The 19812-nt window shown below is 44.5% G+C and overlaps 1 protein-coding gene across 8 annotated transcripts in view; it reads right to left on the minus strand.

The window, feature by feature from the left end:
- The window catches only part of SH3BP2 (SH3 domain binding protein 2), a 404675-nt gene that overhangs the window by 18675 nt on the left and 366188 nt on the right, over positions 1 to 19812 (minus strand). For all 8 annotated transcript variants that reach the window (XM_086964182.1, XM_086964179.1, XM_086964181.1 and 5 more), the window contains 4 exons: positions 13541 to 13664; positions 12479 to 12534; positions 10844 to 10922; positions 9432 to 9491 (listed from right to left, as the gene is read on the minus strand). In XM_086964182.1, the coding sequence (XP_086820308.1) occupies positions 9432 to 9491; positions 10844 to 10922; positions 12479 to 12534; positions 13541 to 13664 (319 nt within the window). The remainder of the gene's footprint in view (positions 1 to 9431; positions 9492 to 10843; positions 10923 to 12478; positions 12535 to 13540; positions 13665 to 19812) is intronic.

Genomic DNA, 19812 nt, shown 5'->3' on the forward strand with positions numbered 1-19812 from the left:
CCGAGGCTTTGCCCATCAGCATGATCTCTGTTTTTTCTGGATTCAATTGAAAACAGTTTCCGGTGATCCAGTCAGAGATCGCCTTCATACCAGTTGCAAAACAGATTTTTTTCTTGCTCAGGATTTTTTCCGATGGTGAACATAAGCTGCGTGTCATCTGCGTATGAGACGATCTCGAAGCCCAACTGCTCCACTATCCTCGCCATGGGAGCCATGTATATATTAAAAAGGGTAGGGCTCAGACAGGAGCCTTGCGGGACACCTTTCTCCAGAGTAATTTTAGCTGAGGAATAGGGGCCTAGGCTGACAGTTTGAGTTCTTTCAGACAGAAAATGCTGTAGCCACTTCAGGGCTGTCCTCCAGACAACACAATCAGATAATCTCTCCGCTAGCCTTATATGAGAGATGGTATCAAAAGCAGCGGAGAGATCTAAGAGAATCAGTATCGCCGAGCCCCCCGAATCTATTGTCTGTCTGAGGGAATCTGTCACTGCCAATATGGCGCTTTCCATGCTGAAACCCGGTCAAAAACCCGATTGGGATGGGTCCAGGATTTCATTTAGTTCCAAATAGGAACTTAGCTGTCTGTTGATGATACTTTCCAGCAGTTTTCCCAAGAGTGGCAACAGGGAAATAGATCGGTAGTTGCTAAGGATTGAAGGGTCGGCTGTGGGCTTCTTTAATATAGGGCGAACAGACACCTCTTTCCATGCAAGGGGAATGATACCAGTTGTTATAAATCTGTTAACCCCTTCCATGCTCATGACGAGTTCAGCTCGTCATGCAGTACACTGCTTGTGTGCTTATGACGAGCTGAGCTCGTCATGAACAATGGGATTTCAAGGAGTTCAGCATCCAAGGAGAATTGCTGCAGCAGTCAATGTGTTAAAGATATCAGAGATTGCAGGAGCACAGCTCATAGCTAGGAGAGCCATGATTTTTGGAGGACACAGGTCATTCAGTTACCCGGATTTTGCATTTGAAAGGCCTTTTAAGACCTTTTCAATGGTGGTTAGTTCAAAGCTCTCCAAGGAGCGGTTTATTACTCTGCCCCTGTCCTCAAGATTGGACAGAATTTCGGAGGCTGAGGGGGTTATCTGAGGGAAATTATCGTAGATTCTGGATATCTTATCCTCGAAATAGGTTGCCAGGGAGTTGCATAGATCCTGGGATTCGGGTGGAGATTGGTTACAGGCTTTAGGGGATGAAAAATCTTTTACTATACTGAACAGGGTTTTTGAGGAGTTGCTGGCTTGTTCTATCTGTTTGATAATGAAAGTGCGTCTTGCTGCTTTCAGGTTGAGTTGATATCTGGCCAGAGACTGTCTGTACAGTAGTTTATTTTCCTGGGCCTTACTTGCCCGCCAGGTTCTTTCTAATCGCCTGCATTTGGCTTTTTCCATCCTAAGCTCCTCTGTATACCAGGGAGTCGAGATTCGCCGTTGGGTGGAGCCGTATTTTTTGGGTATGATCTCATCAAGAGCAGATTCTAGTGCAGCATTGAAGGCCTTCAATATTTTGTGAGCCTCCACTAAGTTGTTTGCTAATTCCGGGTGGTAGGCTTCATTAAAAGCTTTTAAGGTAAGATTACGCCATGGCCTACGCAGTTCTGGTGTTTTCCTGCTATGTGGTACCCCCTTCCTTTGCCACGCCTGGTGGATAAAGAAGGAGATCATCGAATGATCAGTCCAAGTCAGGGGCTCAGGGGGGTCGCAATTCAGTGGGTCATAGTTGGTGAACACTAGATCTAGTAAATGACCCGCTCGATGTGTGGGGCCTTCCACTCTTTGTGCGAGTCCCATTAGTTCCAACGAGGAGAGGAGTTTGTTAACCTCAGAATTAGAGGTGTTTTTCCCATGAAAATTGAAATCACCTAGATTAAATGGTTATGGAACGTGTGAAACTGAAAGTACAGCTGTGTGCCGTTTTTCTGTCCGTATTGGGAAATCTCAGCACAAATTAAAGAAACAAAAACAGAAAAAAGCAAAAGCATGCATGTTTTCCATTTAACATATTAGATGTAAGAATAACCAAACAGCAAATCACTGCTTGTGTGATTGGTGATTGGTGAAGCAGTATTGTCTGGGTAACTTTGAATGAACAAGCCATACAAAAAGAAATACATGTTCAGTCTCAGCACTGTCTCCCTAGAGGAGTATTAAAGTGCGCTGTAAGAAAGAAGTGGTATTTTCCATAGTAATGTTTGTGCTGTTTATACCATGTCTAAATGCTATAAACACAGTTTGCTTTTACATGTGGCCTGTGGGATAGTGTTTAGAAAGGAGGTTGACTAAGTGCCAGAGGTGTCGGCCTTTTCACAACAGTAAGTTCCACTTTTAAACAGCATTACCACAATGGTCTGAGTGTAGGAACACTATGTTGGTTAAAATAGCCGTGTTTCTTAAGCTGATAAATCTAGATTTTTTTTATGAATTAAGAGCACAAGAGAATATGTTTTGAGTTCTTGTTGGGTTATAATCAGGTGGGAAGGGTTCATCAAGGTTCCTGGGGTTTAGGGCGGTACAACAGGAAGTACAGCTTGGTATCAGCATTCCGTGATGCTGCCGTTTGTGGAACATCTGCCCCAGTAGGACAGAGGTCAGAATTCCCCACACCGTCCCAGGTAAGATCGGTGCTTTCAATCCTGCTTACCGGTTTTTCCTGGTCGTTTGCCTTTGTAATTTTGCACAGGGTTGGTGCTGAGAAGCCAGGTGCACTGAGGGCGAGTTTATGTATTTAAGATTTCTTTTTATTGAATTTTTCAAGAGACTGAACAGATGCAAAGAAGATGAAACAGAGCTGCAACATTGGTCCTTACATGCATTCTGGCAAGCTTGGCAGTAACAGAGCGACCTCGGGGGGTGTAGTTACATAGTCTTGGACAGTATATTGGAGCAGAATGTTCTCGTCCCTTTCATGTCCTTCTGCCCTCTGTAGCAACAGTCCTTCCGAGAAGCAGTGAAGGGCTCCGTGCAGACCATAATAATGAGAGGATAGAGTCAGAAAGGAGCAGAAAGCTTGGGGGGGAATTCAGAAGGGGGGGACGGAAGCTCCCCTCTTGCCCAGATGAAGATGATACTCTCCAGCTACCACTGTACTGCCAACTGGCCGTGGGTGTGATGATTGGCCAGAGGGCAGTGTCTATGCTACCACCACCGCACTGACACCGTTGTCCGGGGATGAAGATTCTAGGTAACTCTGCAGTGGCGCCCATATGTCTTTGGGTCGAGACTGTGCAGGCATCAATTCCCAATAGTCAGACAACTGATTGTGGCACTCTACTGCCTTTGGACAGCGCCTGCAGCCCCAGCAGATAGCCCCCCTTCTCTTAGCTAGGAGTAACAACATGGCCGCCAGTTTCCTGTGTTCAGCAGCTATTCCACACACATACCCTAGCAGGGCCACCAAGGGGGGAGCGTTCGATTGTAGCATCGATCAGCAGGGCAAACACCCCAAAAATATGTTCCCAGTACCTCGCCACTGCCAAGCACTCCCATGCCTGATGCATAAAGGAGGCCTCCGGGGTTCGACAATGCACACACCTCGCATCCGCACTCAAGCCAGCTCTGTGCAGCCAGACAGGGGTTCTATATAGCCTGTGGATAAATTTAAAGTGAATAAGCCGCAGTCTGTAATTGGGCGACATTTCTTTCAGCTGCGCAAAACAGTATGTCCATGTGCCTTCCTTCCTCGGAACCCCCAGGATCTTCTCACTGCGGGTGAGTTTAGCTCTCCTACATGCGCAAGGGATGTGATCTAACAGCTAAGGGTGCCGCCATCGTTACTGAGGATTAAGTGGGAATCCCGGCCTCAGCTCAACATTTCATGATGCTAGATCAAGCACTTGACACCGCATGGTAAGCCTTTTGAACAAGTGTTTAAAATCTGATGTTTGGCACTCGTGTTAAAACAGTGTAGTTGTGTTGTGAAGCGCTGGAATGCACTTGCATCGAATGCGCACTATACGAAAGCGCAAATCCATAAGCATCCTGTGCGCCTTTCTTTCCAATTTTAATATTTGGACCGAGCTCTAGTTTAGTTTGAGGAAGAAAATAAAATATCAAAGTAACGCTCGTCCCTGAAGTGGTTCCCAGCTTTCCTATCTATTTGCTTATCGGCAGGAAATAAATTGCAGTTCTCGAAATCAATGTATACAGAGAAGCGGCAAACTGCATGAAACATCGACACAGAATCACAGAGAGGAGTATGTGGCATAACAGGCAGCACTGTTGACTTTAGTATGGCGAAACCAGCTCACTATCCCGTGATTCTGGGCTAAATCACTCAATCAACACATGTCTATAATAAAAATATGTTAAATGTAACTGGTGCTTACGTAAAGCCCTACTTCAGGTCTAATTAGTAATCCATATGTTGAACAGCGTTATACGAAAGCAGTCCTAGAGGAGCTCTAGCACCTAGAACTCCTTAAATGTTACACATGCAAGTCAGAGTCAAATGGAGGCCTCTGTGTATAGAACAAACAAATGCACAATCATTTTAGGAAGAGATGTGGCCTTTGAAACTGGGGAAACCAGTTCGGATCAGTATGCCGGGAAAGCTGCAGATAGCCAGAACACGACCAGGAGCATGCAGGAGGTGCAGCAGGAGAATTCGTAGTTTTTACAGAACCTCAGTTATGTTTTATACATATCCCAAGAAGAAATGCAATCACTGGGGAAGAATTGTGCAGTGCCTTTTTAATTAACAGAAGCCTAGATGCTTCTAATACTGGTTCACAGGGGCACGCAGAAAGCAATGAAAAAGGAGTGCATCTTGAAGGCACTAACTCGGCCTGCGGAGATGGGGGGTTCAATGTGCTCTTCAGCACTGCACTTCTCCAGAGAGTCATGAGATGCTGCACTTCACCTCCAGCCTGCCCCTTAGCATCAAACTCAAAACCACCATTGGGCAAGAGTAAAGGAGGAGGAGCCCAAACTTAGGTGGTTACCACCTACTGATTCCTTTCCTCATCAGCCTGCTCCGCCCTAGCCCATTACTAGAGTAGCCGTTTGACTGCAGACCGGTATTGTAGCGCCTGACTCTGTTTTTTTGATTTCTATTGTAGCGCCTACTGCAGATTACTCACCCCTAACGCAGCGCTTGACTGCACAGCCCTTAGCCATATCGTAGAGCTTGAATTAATATTGTTTTTTTTAGCAGCGCTAGCGCGCACCTCTTTGCTGTGTATGGTAACGTGATTTGCACATCATCAAGCGCCCACGCTACCACTGCTCCTGAGTTTATTGTTGTTGCTGCCATTTTGTCCGGAACCCCTGGCCCTTCCTCCACCTCGCTCCCGCCTCCCAGCTGACCCGCCCACGCTCCGCCCCCTCCACTTTCGATTTAAAGCTGATGTCCCAACGCGCAGCATCCACGCGCTACGGCCGCGCCGAAGGTGCGCCAAAGGTAAGCCCGTCTACGCCCGTCCGCGCCTGGACCGCGCCCAGCGCCAGACCCCCCTGGCCCTCGTACCACCCACCCCTCCCGCATTACATACGACGCCTCCTCCCTCCTAGCCCTTAACCCCGGCCGACTCTCCAACTGCGCCCAAGCCGCTCCTGGACACACCCATGGACCCCTCACATGCTACTCCTGCAAGTTCGACGGCACCAAGAAAAACTCCTCATCCACGAACACACAACAGATATCTGACTCCAACCACCTAAAAATGCATCCTGCTCAACACCTGCTCAGTCCACAGACACGCCATCGACCTCTGGAACCTACTAGACACCATTTCTCCCGACGTCGCCTTCCTAACAGAAACATGGATGAACGCCTCATCAGCCCCAGACATCACCATTGCCATCCCGGAAGGATACAAGATCATCCGTAAGGACCGCACCGACCAAACAGGAGGAGGCATCGCTATAGTCCATAAGAACTCCATCCGCATCTCAACCAGCTCAGACGTCAACCTTGCCAGCGCCGAACACCTTCACTTCCAGATCCACACCGACCCCAAGACCACACTCAGAGGCACCCTCCTCTACCGACCTCCAGGACCCCGTGCACAATTCAGCGACGATATCACTGACTTTATCACCCCACACGCCCTCCCCTCCGAGGAATACATCCTATTGGGAGACCTCAACTTTCACCTCGAAAAGAGCAATGACAGCAACGCCACCTCCCTTCTGGACAATCTCGCCAACCTCGGACTCAAACAACTTGTCACTACGCCCACCCACATCGCAGGTCACACACTCGACCCTATCTTCACCTCCAGCAAACATGTCTCCTTCAGTCACACCACAACTCTCCATTGGACGGACCACAGCTGCGTACACTTTATCTACAATAAGACCACAACTCACAACCATCCTCAACCTACTCTGCGAAGAAACTGGAACAAAATCACCATCGACCAGATCTCCTCATCGCTTCTTCAAAACCCCCCTTCTTACTACTCAAACCCCGACCAAGCAGCCATTAACCTCACCCAATGGCTATCCAACAGCGCCGACATCCTAGCACCGCTGAAAAAACGTCAAATCAAACTAGGCAGCAAAAACGCCTCCTGGTTCAACGATGATCTTAAGAAATCGAAGAAACTCTGTCGCTCCCTCGAGAAGGCCTGGAAAAAAGACCCAAACACCAGGACCAGGGACGCCTTCAAAAACGCCACCTGCATACACCACCAACTAATCCGATCTGCCAAGAAAGCCGCATTCAAAGACCGACTAGATAACGCCCACAACAGCAAGGAATTATTCAACATCGTCAAAGAATTTACCAACCCCTCAGCCAACTCCAACGACATCACCCCCTCTCAAACGCTCTGCGACTCCCTAGCTTCGTTCTTCCACAACAAAATCGCAGACATCCACAACAGCTTCGACAACCGACCCGGAGACCAACCCTCCCAACCTTCGGCAGGACCTTCACCCCCCTTGAACATCCTTAATGACTGGAACCCAATCTCCACTGAGGACACCATCCACCTGATGAACTCCATCCACTCAGGATCCCCCACAGACCCTTGCCCTCGCCACATCTTCAACAAAGCAGACTCCATCATAGCACCACACCTCCGAGACGTCATCAACTGCTCCCTCAACTCCGCCACCTTCCCGGAAAGCTGGAAACACGCAGAACTTAGCGCCCTTCTGAAAAAACCCACAGCGGACCCCACCGAATTCAAAAACTACCGCCCCATCTCGCTCCTTCCATTCCCGGCCAAAGTCATCGAGAAAGCGGTCAACAACCAGCTCGCCGCCTTCCTCGAAACCAACAAATCCCTCGACTCCTCACAGTCCGGCTTCCGAGCCAAACACAGCACGGAGACCGCCCTCATCGCAGCAACAGACGACATTCGAACTCTACTGGACAATGGAGACACAGTCGCCCTCATCCTCCTCGACCTCTCTGCAGCCTTCGACACAGTCTGCCATAGCACCCTTCTACAGCGCCTCAGACACATCGGAATCCAAGGAAAAGCACTGGAATGGATCACCTCGTTCCTCACCGGAAGAACCCAGAGAGTCCGCCTCCCACCATTCAAGTCAGAGGCCACTGAAGTCATCTGCGGCGTACCACAAGGATCCACACTCAGCCCCACCCTCTTCAACGTATACATGAGCTCCCTCGCGGCCATCGCACGCCAACACAACCTCAACATCATCTCCTACGCTGACGACACTCAACTGATCCTCTCACTCACCAAAGACCCTAACACCGCCAAAACCAACCTACATGAAGGAATGAAAGAAGTAGCCGAGTGGATGAAGCACAGCCGTCTGAAACTGAACTCAGACAAAACAGAAGTCCTTATATCTTAGGTACCTCCCCCTCAGCCTGGGATGACTCTTGGTGGCCAGAGGCCCTTGGAAAAGCACCCATCCCGACGGACCACGCACGGAACCTGGGCGTCATCCTGGACTCCTCACTCTCTATGAACAGACAAGTCAACGCCGTTTCATCCTCTTGCTTCAACATTCTTCGCATGCTCAAAAAAACATTTCGCTGGATCCCCACCGAAACCAGAAAAACGGTCACCCATGCACTGGTTACAAGCCGCCTGGACTACGGAAACACCCTATACGCCGGTATCACCGCAAAACTCCAGAAAAAACTCCAACGCATCCAGAACGCATCAGGCAGACTCATACTAGACATCCCGTGTAAAGACCACATCTCTAATCACCTGAAAAACCTCCACTGGCTCCCCGTCAATAAGAGGATTACTTTCCGCCTCCTAACCCACGCTCACAAAGCACTTTACGAACTTGGACCCGAATGCCTCAACACACGACTTTCCTTCTACACCCCCTCCCGCCAGCTACGATCCTCCAACCAAGCCCTTGCTACCGTACCTCGCATCAACAAAACCACCATGGGAGGTAGATCCTTCTCCTACCTCGCAGCTAAAACCTGGAACTCACTCCCCACTCACCTTCGTCTTACTCAGAACCACCTAGCATTCAGAAAGCAACTTAAAACTTGGATATTCGACAAGTAATTCCCCACCCTTCCTCAAGCGCCTTGAGACCCTCCGGGTATGTAGCGCGCCATATAAATCTTTTGACTTGACTTGACTTGACTCTGACGCAGCCTTGAGCCACAGATTAAAAGCCCAAATGCGAGCACATTCCCTACTGCTGAAACTCCCCACGCCCATCAAAGTGATGTCACAGCCCTGGCATGATGCCTGCAGGGCGAGGACTTTCCTTGCTCGACGCATGCGCATGACTCTTCAATCCTACCACTAATTTCTCACCCAAAAACCCCTCCATCTACGATGATTTATCACGCGCTCGACTGCTCGAATTTATTTCCTCTCCTCCCCATATTTGGCAGGGCAGTGCCCCTTACGCTCTTGAACACCAGTCGCCCCTCTTTGATCTTGACATTTCCAACGATGACTGAGCCACTGAATTGAAGAAGGACTGAAATATGTCGCAAAATATGTCAATAGGTTCTATGACTGCTCTTGGGTATCTTGTAAAGTGTTGCTTTAACACCAACATCTGATCAGTGATTGCTAGTTTCTATTGCTTTCACAGAACTTATCTGTTTACATGTACCACCGCTTAACACTAACTTTTATTTGACTCTTTCCCCTAGATTGCACTGTTTAACACTCTGATACCAGATGTATATTGCCAAATGATTAACTTTGGCAACAGATACTAAGGATAAAGAATGGGAAAGTTAGAACATAACAGGTGCACAAGAGGCACAGACCACTCAGTCTTCTTCCCACTTCTGGCCTCCTCTGAAGAGTCTGTTGATGTGAGCAACCATCCTTACCTTCGGAAAGACAGTGCTGAAGCAGTACTAGTGTTCAGAGTTTCTTCCATTTTGGCACTCCTCAAAGCAATGGATTTTAGTTGACACGCTTGAGAGTTTGCAAAGCCAAGGTACAGTCTGATCTTACGAATATAGTAAACTATGCCTTTTATGCATAAACTGGAATTTCCACTAACCTTTTCAAATATTCTGTAATTTCTTACTCTTGATTCCTGTGCATCCCAAACTACCAATACCTAAAGAAATAGAAATCAGAGAGGTCAGTTGAGGATATGTAATATTCAGTAGCAGCCAGTGTTTCAATAGAGTGGTGGGGTGGGTGTGTGTTTGTGGGGGGGGGAGGAGTTAGACGGATGGATGGCAAGACAAAACAAAAAACACTTACCTGCTGCATCACGCTCCTATCCATTGCAGCCACAGGCTCCCAGAGTCCACTGCAGCCAATCCTGATGCTTCTTTCATGCTGCTGAAAGCAGTGCCAGGATTGGCCTGATCGCTGATGAGTTGCGCACCCAGTTAGATGGGAGCCTGTGCCTGCTCTCTCCAACGCAACTCAGGTTGGAGACAACTAACAGTTTGGCCATCCTGAAAGGGCCGACCAATCTGTCCTGCGCACTGAATAACAGTACAACCACTTCGCCACCAACCTGTCATCCTCCTGGCCCCACCTCAAAACCTTGGCTCCCGAGAGCAAAAATAAAACTATAATAAACAAGGGTTTATTATCACTTTCTTTTTAATGTTTTTTGACTGCTGGCAGGTGGGGCGCCTGTCCTCCGCCAAAGGGGAGGAGCCCCAGCTGGTAATATTAATGCCTAAAGACAACTCTGACTGACCCGGAGGACACTGATTCTATTAGCTTACTTTAAATCATTAACATGGACTATGGTCTTTCACGCAATAACAGTTTTTACCACGCTTTGAAGAGAGTACCAGTGTGGAAGGCTGAACAGTAGCAACATTAACAATCGGAAAAGGTGCCTGGTTCTGCCTAGTTACATTTGTTTCCAATTTTACGAATCCTGGCAATACCTGGAAGTTTCCAGTGACAAAACTAACCTGGGACACACTATCCTAAAGAATAAGGGAAAACTATACCCTTTACTCCAAACATTCCAGACAAAGCCCTATCTGAGGAGGCCTTATTAATATACATTGCAGCAATGTAATATACACCATTATTATTTAAGGACCCAGATGATAAGGCATTAAAATGCTGACTACATAATCAGTTTCATCTTTTAAAAGCCACTGATTGGAAATGTACAAACAATCCTGCATGTATCTAAACAAAACTAGTTGACCATATTAGTTTACAATTGTACATTCTCTGATTTCCAGAACGAGCCATCAGTGGACAATAGTAGAATACTGACCTAGCTTGTCCAAAAGCTTCATGCCATGCCTGACCGGTTCTGTTTTTTGTTTTTACCAGTTACTGTAAGCGGATTCCGATACAAACATACTATAAATGGGGCTGGTTTGATGGAATGAGGAAGTCATGCGAGCAACCTGCCCGTGAGAAGCAGGAACTCAAGTTCCCTTTCAGAAAAAAAGTACACCACTTTAGATTTTCACACACGTTTACCTTTCCGGCCTTTGTTGAATTCCTTATGCAGTACAGCCCGTTCAAAGGAACTTTACCGATGCTGCTGTTTTTCATCAACCTAATGAACAAAAAAGTGAAAATGTCAAATTCGGTCAAGATCATCTTTGTAAAACAACTGTTGTCAAGCAATCAGTGGGAGAGTTCCTTCGCAACATTACTGGTTATGCGTGCAGGGCAGGCATAGTTGACTATCGAATGGCAGTGTTTTGGGATCCATGGGTACAAGAAGGTGCTGCGGGTGCACAAGGTGCGACCATCATGTTGTTCACTCATGCTCAGGAAGATAAAAAGCGTTGTGCATCGGGGATATACCATGTAAAGATGGAGCCACATTCTCCATGCTACACATCTTCAATCAGTCCCAAGCGCCATGGCTGTTTTGCTACTGGTTATATACGTGCAGTGAGATAGTCAAGGGTACAGAAACCCATTTAGAAATGATGGTGGCATACACATGTGGTACAAGAATAGAGAAGAAGGAGGAATAAGTGTAACAAATTGAAGTCCTTAAGTTCAGTATATGAAACAGATTAGGTTTATTGTAGATAAGATTCTGGTCAGGCAGATAAAATAGAATAAAGTAGATCCAATAGTAGAAACCCCACCAGGAGCAGATTGACTGAAGCTCAGCCTCAGATGTAACTGTCCCTGCTTTTAAGCATACACAATTGGAACACTAAGTGACATCATAGATGCCTGCTGAGCAAGTAATGACAACACTAAAGAAGGACAGAGAAGAAATGAAAGCAGGATGCAACAATAAGACATTGGTGTTGAGGGACACCACTGAATGTCTAAGGAAGGACCAGAGTTTTAAAAACATTAATGAATGCTGGATTGATTGGTGTATGCAAGGAAAAGCATGGAAAGATCATGCAGTATTGAGGGAAGCAGGGACTTGTTTTAAGGCAGAGTTGGGGATGACAGAAGAGCCCGCTCAACCTTCATGCTCCCTCAAATGGAACTTCGTTATTCATTCTGGCATTTCACGAGTCATGTATATGTATCCATATTTTTGCATAGTGAAATATTCCTTAGAAGGAGGCAAGGAACCTTACACTCGGAAATGTAGTTCACCTGCCAATCAGTTAAGAGTGAAGTGTGAAAATACCCCACGGCTCTCTGAGGCTGTAACTTACTGCAAGCTACTTATGAAGTTATTGTTTCAGAAAATACTTAATTTGCACCAAAAAAAAGAAAAAAAGAAAATTCCACGGCTCTCATTAGGAGGCCACTGCAGCTTGCACCGCACATTGCTCCTCCCAGCGCGGCCAATAACCATTCCAACACAACTACTAATCATCACACACTTACAAGTGTGACAATTCAGTCTATTCCAGGCCCCCAAAGCTATAAGAATTTCTTGGGCGGCATTCAATGGTAATTTTTAATGTATAATGAATTAATAAACAACTGGTGTGCTCATCTTTAAATTAGACACAGCGCCACTATTTGGCAGACTGTTACAAGCCCCAGTGCCGACAATTAAGTGCTGGTGCAGAGGATCAGGAACCACCGGCTCAAATTAAGCATTCGTTTCAGATCTGGTTATAATTTACTGTTTTGTATCAGCTGTCATTGGAACGATCATCAAATAAGACATAATTCTCTTACCTTTCCACTTCGGAGGAATCTGTGGTGTTGACAAAGACAGAATACGGTAAGCGCACCTGAAAAGCAAAATACCTTTTTTGAAAAGAAGCACACACAACTTCCTTACAATATGGCAGTGTGCCCCACGCAGAAATGCATAGACCAACCTTAGCAGCACATACATAGTTAAACCACACTTAAGTACTCAGCAAATGACAAGTAAATAACAAGTAGTGAGTTTTAATGGCACGCACGCCTAGGAGGACTGCGCCAAAGGATTAAGCTTAAAACAAACAGGGAGAGGCAGACAGTAAACTGACAACATAAAACAAACTCGACATTTGAGAATTCAAAGCCAATGGCCATTTCAGTTTCTATGTATACTGAAAATGTGTTGGTGCCATGTGGTTTATTTTAAACAAAGTAATTCATCCCCAAACTTACATATTTCAAGTTTGAAAGGAATACTTGGGTGCTCCTGCAGCCCAGTGCCAAACCCACAGTGTTGCGTGTCCTGGAAGACACCAACGCCTTTGGGCAACAGGTTGTCATTCAAAGGGTATAATTACCCTTCCCTCAATGAAGCTCAAGCATTACTAATGGAGTTACTGTGTATCTCCCAAATGGGTACTGAGAGAGCCTCCCCTGACTGCATCAAGCAAGCAACGACATGGAGGTGCTTCAGTGAATGTAGGTTTGAGAAACAGGGTTACATTCACTGGAGACAGACAGTGAGTGTGCATACAGGTAGAGATGGAGTGCTTGTTTGTGTGTGGTGAGACATTCAAACCATATTAGTTTACAATTGTACATTCTGTGATTTCCAGAACGAGCCATCAGTGGACAATAGTTGAATACTGACCTAGCTTGCCCAGACATTTACAGCTTGCCCAGTATTTCTGGACACTGAATGTCATGAATATCTGAGGCCAGAAATATAGCTTCTTAGAACACAATAGCAAACCACGCACACCCACTCGTGTGTGGGCAGTCTACATCTTGACACAGGCTTTGTGCCAGTACAAACCCACCATCCCATTACTTGTAAAGAACACAGCACATCAGAGTTGACACCCTGCTTACCTTTTCATAGTCCTCATCAGACTCGTTTTGTTCTTCTTGAGATAAGCTCACATTTATTCGAGGAGCCGGTTTAGGCTTTTCACAGGAAAACTCACGGAAACTTTGTCCTTCTGGGGGTGACCTCCTAGGAGAAAAAATAACAGCTATAAAAACAAAATCACTTTTAGAGAATATTGTGATCTTTAAGGGAATACAATTCAATGATGAGAGGTTTTGTTATCTGATGACTCAGCAGTAGCCATTACTGTTAACTACTGAAGATGGGTAATTAAGACAAGCTTAGGCCCCAGCAGAGACTTTTGTAATAATCCTTAAAACTAGTCTGTAGTGCATATTTAGCACTTCCAGTTTGGAAGGTATAAGAATTAAGGTACACACAAATGAATTCATATGCCCAGGATCTCTAAATCAGAAACTGATGATTACTGGATCATATCTTCTCGCGTCAACGCTATCTATCCCTGTGCACACTGGTATTGTGTTTAACAAATGAAACTAGCAACCTGGCCTTCTAATTGACATTCTGCAAGGCATTTCTGAAATGGGCTGCCGAAAAACCTTCAGAAATTTTAGAATGTTCTGTCCCTTAAACTTCTGTCACTAATGTGTGTTATCTGAGATCTGTGGGGTATTTAGACAGAACATCTGGAAAACAATATGATGTGGACAAACTATGCCAAGAACGTCAAAGACAAAATATTGTGCAGGTAAGTTTCAATAGGTAAGCAAAATGTTACTAATGGCTAAAACCCTTGTTTCAAAACTTACCATTTAAAACAGCGAAGGAAGCCATACAGGTACTTAGGACCAACACTTCAGAACTCTTTGTGGTAGCTTTGGCAAAGTATTTGGGATGGGCTTGGCTTCTCAGGCTAAAAAACTGTACGCCTTAGCGCCTAGTATAAAGGTTGTTCTGTAATCGGCCATAATTTGTTTAGCTTGAGTATGTAACTGCTAAACCACCCTACGACCATGTCTCATTATCTGCATTCATTGTTCGCAATATTGGACTGTAATCCTGACCTTTTTAATGCAATGTTTTTCTTTAATTTTATATAAAACATTCAGGTCTCTTTATTCATCAATTGAAATTTAATCTTGTTTTATTCATTTGTTACAAATGTTCCTTTGTTTGTACACCTATGTATTTTGTGAGTGCTTAAATATTTTCTATTGTATTGACTTTCTTTAGATATTTTAACTGAATCAGTTATATTCTTTTGTATTTTAATGTGTCTTTTATGATTTGCTAATAATCGAAATAAAGACTTTAAAACCTGAAAAACCTGTTACTATTGATAACTCTACATATATGTACCTGATGATAGATATATATCTTCATGGGACATAGATGTGGAGTTAAGAATAGTAAATAACTTACCTATTTGTACTTACCTTCTCGAAATTTTGGAGCACTTTATTTTTGACATGATATTTTGTCTACACAATACTTTTGTTACAGATTTTCTGTCAATGATCCAACTGTGGACCTACGACAGCTTTATTGACCCTCATGATAGACATTGGGCAAGTTTTCAGAAAAAACAGTATTCCTTCACTGGGCAAAATATACAAAATGCCTACACTAGTCTACAGATGTGGTTCCGTCAACCAAGAACGACAATAAGAGTTCTGGGTGCTAATCCGAACTGCTGCAATAGAACAAATGCTGTGATCCTGTGCTTCATAGGAGGCTTGCTGCTTGGGTATCATTAATTAGTGATCAACCACACAAGACTTATTTGAAACATACAACTATTGCTATACCCCAAAAAAGCATACCTCAAATCCCTCCCCCTAAAATAAAAAAATCTATCTGCAATAGCTGTATTCTTCTTAAACAATATCTTGAAGATTCTTTCAGCTATCTAATCAAAGAGTCCTGGTGTTGCGATAGTAGAATTAGAACACCCTTCGATTCCAAAACTTCTTGTTTCTTCAAACCATCTTCCTAAAATGATGACGTCATCTTCGCCATATAGGTTACCCTTCATATTAGAATTAATAATACCTCTTTGGACCAAGAGATTTCTATCTCTACGCCTTCAAGATGTGTGAAACCAAAACCACAGTTAAACACCACAGCTAAAATACCGACTATAAAAATCTGCACCGTTTTCTTAACTCCTATTCATAGGCAAGCTTATTGTAAAGATGAGGCGGAGGCAGGAATTGCTGTTAGGAGATTTATTCAGGAGAAGAGAGCCGTCCAGCATGAAGAGGAGACAGGGCAGCTGCAACTGCCAAACAGGGAACACTGGGGGAGAATGCACAGTACAAGAAGAACCCACAGGTGACATCATGGAGTTCCACCAGGTATTGCACAATACAGGTCACCACACACCTCCCCCCTTTCCAAAAAAAAAAAACAAGATAGAACTACAATGAATAGTAAATCATACATAGTCATGAAATCTGTTGGGTCTAACAATTAACCTAGAGCTTTTCCTTAAACCATTGTCGACTTGGACATTGGGAGTAGGAACAGTTGCACGAGAAGCACGAGAGGGATCTCTGGCAACGCGAGAAGTGCTCCACCAATTTCCATTAGACAATTTGACAGCATTTTTGCGAACTTCCACAACTTGTTGGGAATTGAGAAACTTGGAAAGACCTTTTTTAACAGTGACAGGATTCTTAATCTTGACCCAGTCACCAGCATGAATACTGTGAAAAGACTTCTTGACATGTCCCACGTCACAAGGCAGAGAACTGGAAGATTTCTTGTTGGCACAATCCCATGCCACTTCCAAATCACAACCTTTGTGGAGACTCTTGACCATCCAAAAAGGAAAAGCTTGGGAAGAAGCTTTCCTTCCTCTCATCAATTCAAAAGGGGAGAAGCCTGTAGCAACATGTGGGGAAATTCTGTAAGACCATACAAGATCTTTTACAGCTTGGAAAATACAGCTATTGGAATTGAAGGCGGCCTGCACACATTCAACAATAACTCTATTGAACCTCTCGGTTTTGCCATTGCTCTGGGGGTGATACAAAGGAGTTCTAGTGTGTTTGATGCAACAATTGTTCAAGAAAACACTCATTTCCCTGGAGATAAACTGAACCCCATTGTCGGTGAGGATTTCTTCTGGACAACCCTCCCTCAGAAAAATTTTGGTCAGGCAATCAATAACGCCCTTTGAATTGGGAACATTGATAGGTTCAACCTCAACCCACCTAGAGAGATGATCGACAAGGACCAGGAAATACTTGGAAGTGTTGGGAAGGACATGGAAAGGACCCAGAAAGTCTAGGCCAATTTTTTGCCAAGCTCTGCTGGGTGGGGGAACAACAGAATCATGAACACCTTCCAAAACAAGAACTTTATCGCTGGTGTTACAGCGTGTGCAAAGTTTGACAGCATCCACAATTTGATTGTCCATTCTTGGCCACCAGAAATTTGATCTGACATTTCTTTTGGTGATGGTGGCACCCAGATGACCAGAATGAGCATCAGCAATAATTTTTTCCCGATAAACAGAGGGAGGAATGAATTTATTGCCCCTAACAATTTTGCCATTTTCCAAGGAAAGTTCGGAATTGATTTTCCAATAAATTTGAAGCTCAGGAGAAAGAGATTTTTCCTTGGGCCAACCTTTCTGTATAAAAGAGACAACATCCCTAAGTACAGTATCATTCTCAACAGCATTAACCCAATCATTCTCAGCAAAGGAGATGGAAATTTGTGAAATGTTGGCCACAAAACACTCTTCAATTTCTGTTTCCCACTCATTTTCGTTAGGTTCTTGTATGGGTAACCTGGAAAGACAGTCAGCACGTTTGTTCTTGCCCCCAGGAATGTAAACAACTTTGAAGTTGTATTCTAGAAGTTTAGTGGAGAGTCTAGCCAACCGTGCGGTTGTGCGCTTGACATTTCTGCCGGAAAGAATGTCGACAAGAGGTCGGTGGTCGGTTTGAAGAACAAATGGTCTGCCCCATAAATAAGATTTAAACTTTTCAACACTCCAAGCACAGGCCAGCAGTTCCTTTTCAATAACAGAATATTTGCGCTCGACAGGGCGAAGAGTCCTGGAGGCAAACCCCACGGTAAATTCTTTACCATAGGCTAGTTGAGAGAGAACAGCTCCTAGGCCATATTCACAGGCGTCAACAGTGACAAAGGTTTCTCTGTTGCCATTGAAAGGCTGAAGAGCAGGAGCCTTGGTGATGTGTTCTTTGATGAGCTGGAAACCTTTCTCACACTCATCAGACCAGCTGAAGGTGGCACCTTTTTTGAGTAAAAGTCTAAAACACTCAGTGGTCTTGGCATAGTCTCTCATGAATTTGGAGTAGAACTCACAGAGGCCGAGGAAGGACAGAAGCTGCTCTTTGTTAGAGGGAGCAGGGGCCTCAATGATACTCTTAACTAGACCTGGCCTGGGCTTAATACCACATTCAGAAATGGTATGACCAAGGTATTCTACTTCTCTAGTTTTGAACACACATTTACTCTTTTGTAGGGTTACACCTCTTTTTTCCAAAATGTTGAAAACCTGGTCAATGACTAAATTATGTTCGTGTTCAGTTTGAGTAAAGATAAGGATGTCATCCTGGAAGACAACAACATTAGAGAGTTCCTCAAACATTTCAGACATAATACGCTGAAAAACAGCGGCGGCAGACGCCAACCCAAAAGGAAGACGACGAAATTGAAAAACTCCATCAGGAGTTACAAAAGCGGTGAGATGACGAGAGAGTGGATGTAACTCAATCTGGTGGTAAGCTGCCTTTAAATCAAGTTTAGAAAACCAAGTGGATGAGCCTACTTTAGCTATCAAATCCTCAATGCGAGGGAGGGGAAAACCATCGACCCAGATAGCTTCATTGAGGCTGCGTAAGTCCACACACATCCTGAGATCGCCAGACCTTTTTCTGGCAAGAACAATGGGAGAAAGCCATAATGTGGATTCTACCTTTTCAATAATTTCTTGCTCGCATAATGACTTGAGGTGTTTGGACAAATCTTCTCTGATACTGAGGGGAACGTTCCTCAACTTGTGTTTGATTGGGGAAACACCATCTTTGACCTTGATAAAGTGTTGAAAATTGGTAATCTTGCCTAAGCGATCTTCAAAAATTTTTTTGTACTTGTGCTCCCAGAATTCACTATTAAAGATGTTGCAAACTGGGGTAGAAGATGCAAGGAAGGAGAGATTGCATCCTTCAATGAATACAGGGTTGGGTAAACCAGGTTTAATGGTGACACCAAATTCTGCCTGATGTATGAGTCCTAGAACATTGATACCACGTTTGGCAACATAGACCTTCCCCTTTATGGATTTGTTAAAGATGGAGATTTCGGCCAAGAAATAACCCAGAAGGTTGATTCTGCTTCCTTCAAAGGCCACGGAAAGGACATCAGGGGGAAGTAGGCATTTATTTTGCCAAAGGTGAGAATATTTCTCATAGGAAACTATGGTGATGCGAGCCCCGGTGTCTACTAGTAGTAGGATATGGTGATTGTCAATAGTGGCATCAACTTCAGGGTCAGGGACAAGAAAAGTACGACTAGTAGTGTCATTGTCTTTCACTACAACAACATATTCCTGATTTGTCACATCACATTCAGATTGTTCAGTAGAAAGCTCAAGGGGATTTGATGCTTGAAAAGAATCATTTTCACACATGACACTACGTACATTACCCCTTCTACCTCTCATGCATACCCTTGAAAAATGACCATTTTTCCCACATTGAGTGCATTGTTGATTGGCAGCAGGACAATTTTTAAAGTTAGAAGCATGGTAAGAAGAGCCACATCTATAACAAAAAGTACTTTGGCTGAATTGTCTATTAGGCATGAAGGGTCTTCTAAAACTGGTGTTCCCCATTCTTTTGAAATAGCCACGAGGGTCACGAGAAATGGAAATGGGAGATTTGGTGGGAAAAGGTACCTTAGTGGAAACAGCACCGGAGATGGAAGTATTAGAAAGAGAAACCTCTAATTGTTTGGAATCTTCTAAAGATGTTTCAATACTTTTGGCTATATCAATAGCCTTGTCAAGAGAAGGATCTTTGCAGGATAGAAGTTTCCCTTGGATTTGTTTGCAAGAGCACCGAGCAACAAGCTGGTCTCTGATAAGTTGAGAGGTGAAATTGTCAAATTCACATTTAGACGCAAGTATTTTTAAGGCAGTAACAAAGGTATCGATGCTTTCTTCGGGTTTTTGAGCTCTAGTAAAAAATTTGTAACGGTGTACAACCATATTCTTGGTTTTAACAAAATACTTGTCTAATTTGGCTATGGCTATTTCAAATTCGTCAGGAGTTTC

The sequence above is a fragment of the Lissotriton vulgaris genome, chromosome 3_2, assembly GCF_964263255.1.
Source record: "Lissotriton vulgaris chromosome 3_2, aLisVul1.2, whole genome shotgun sequence".
Lineage (NCBI taxonomy): Eukaryota > Metazoa > Chordata > Amphibia > Caudata > Salamandridae > Lissotriton > Lissotriton vulgaris.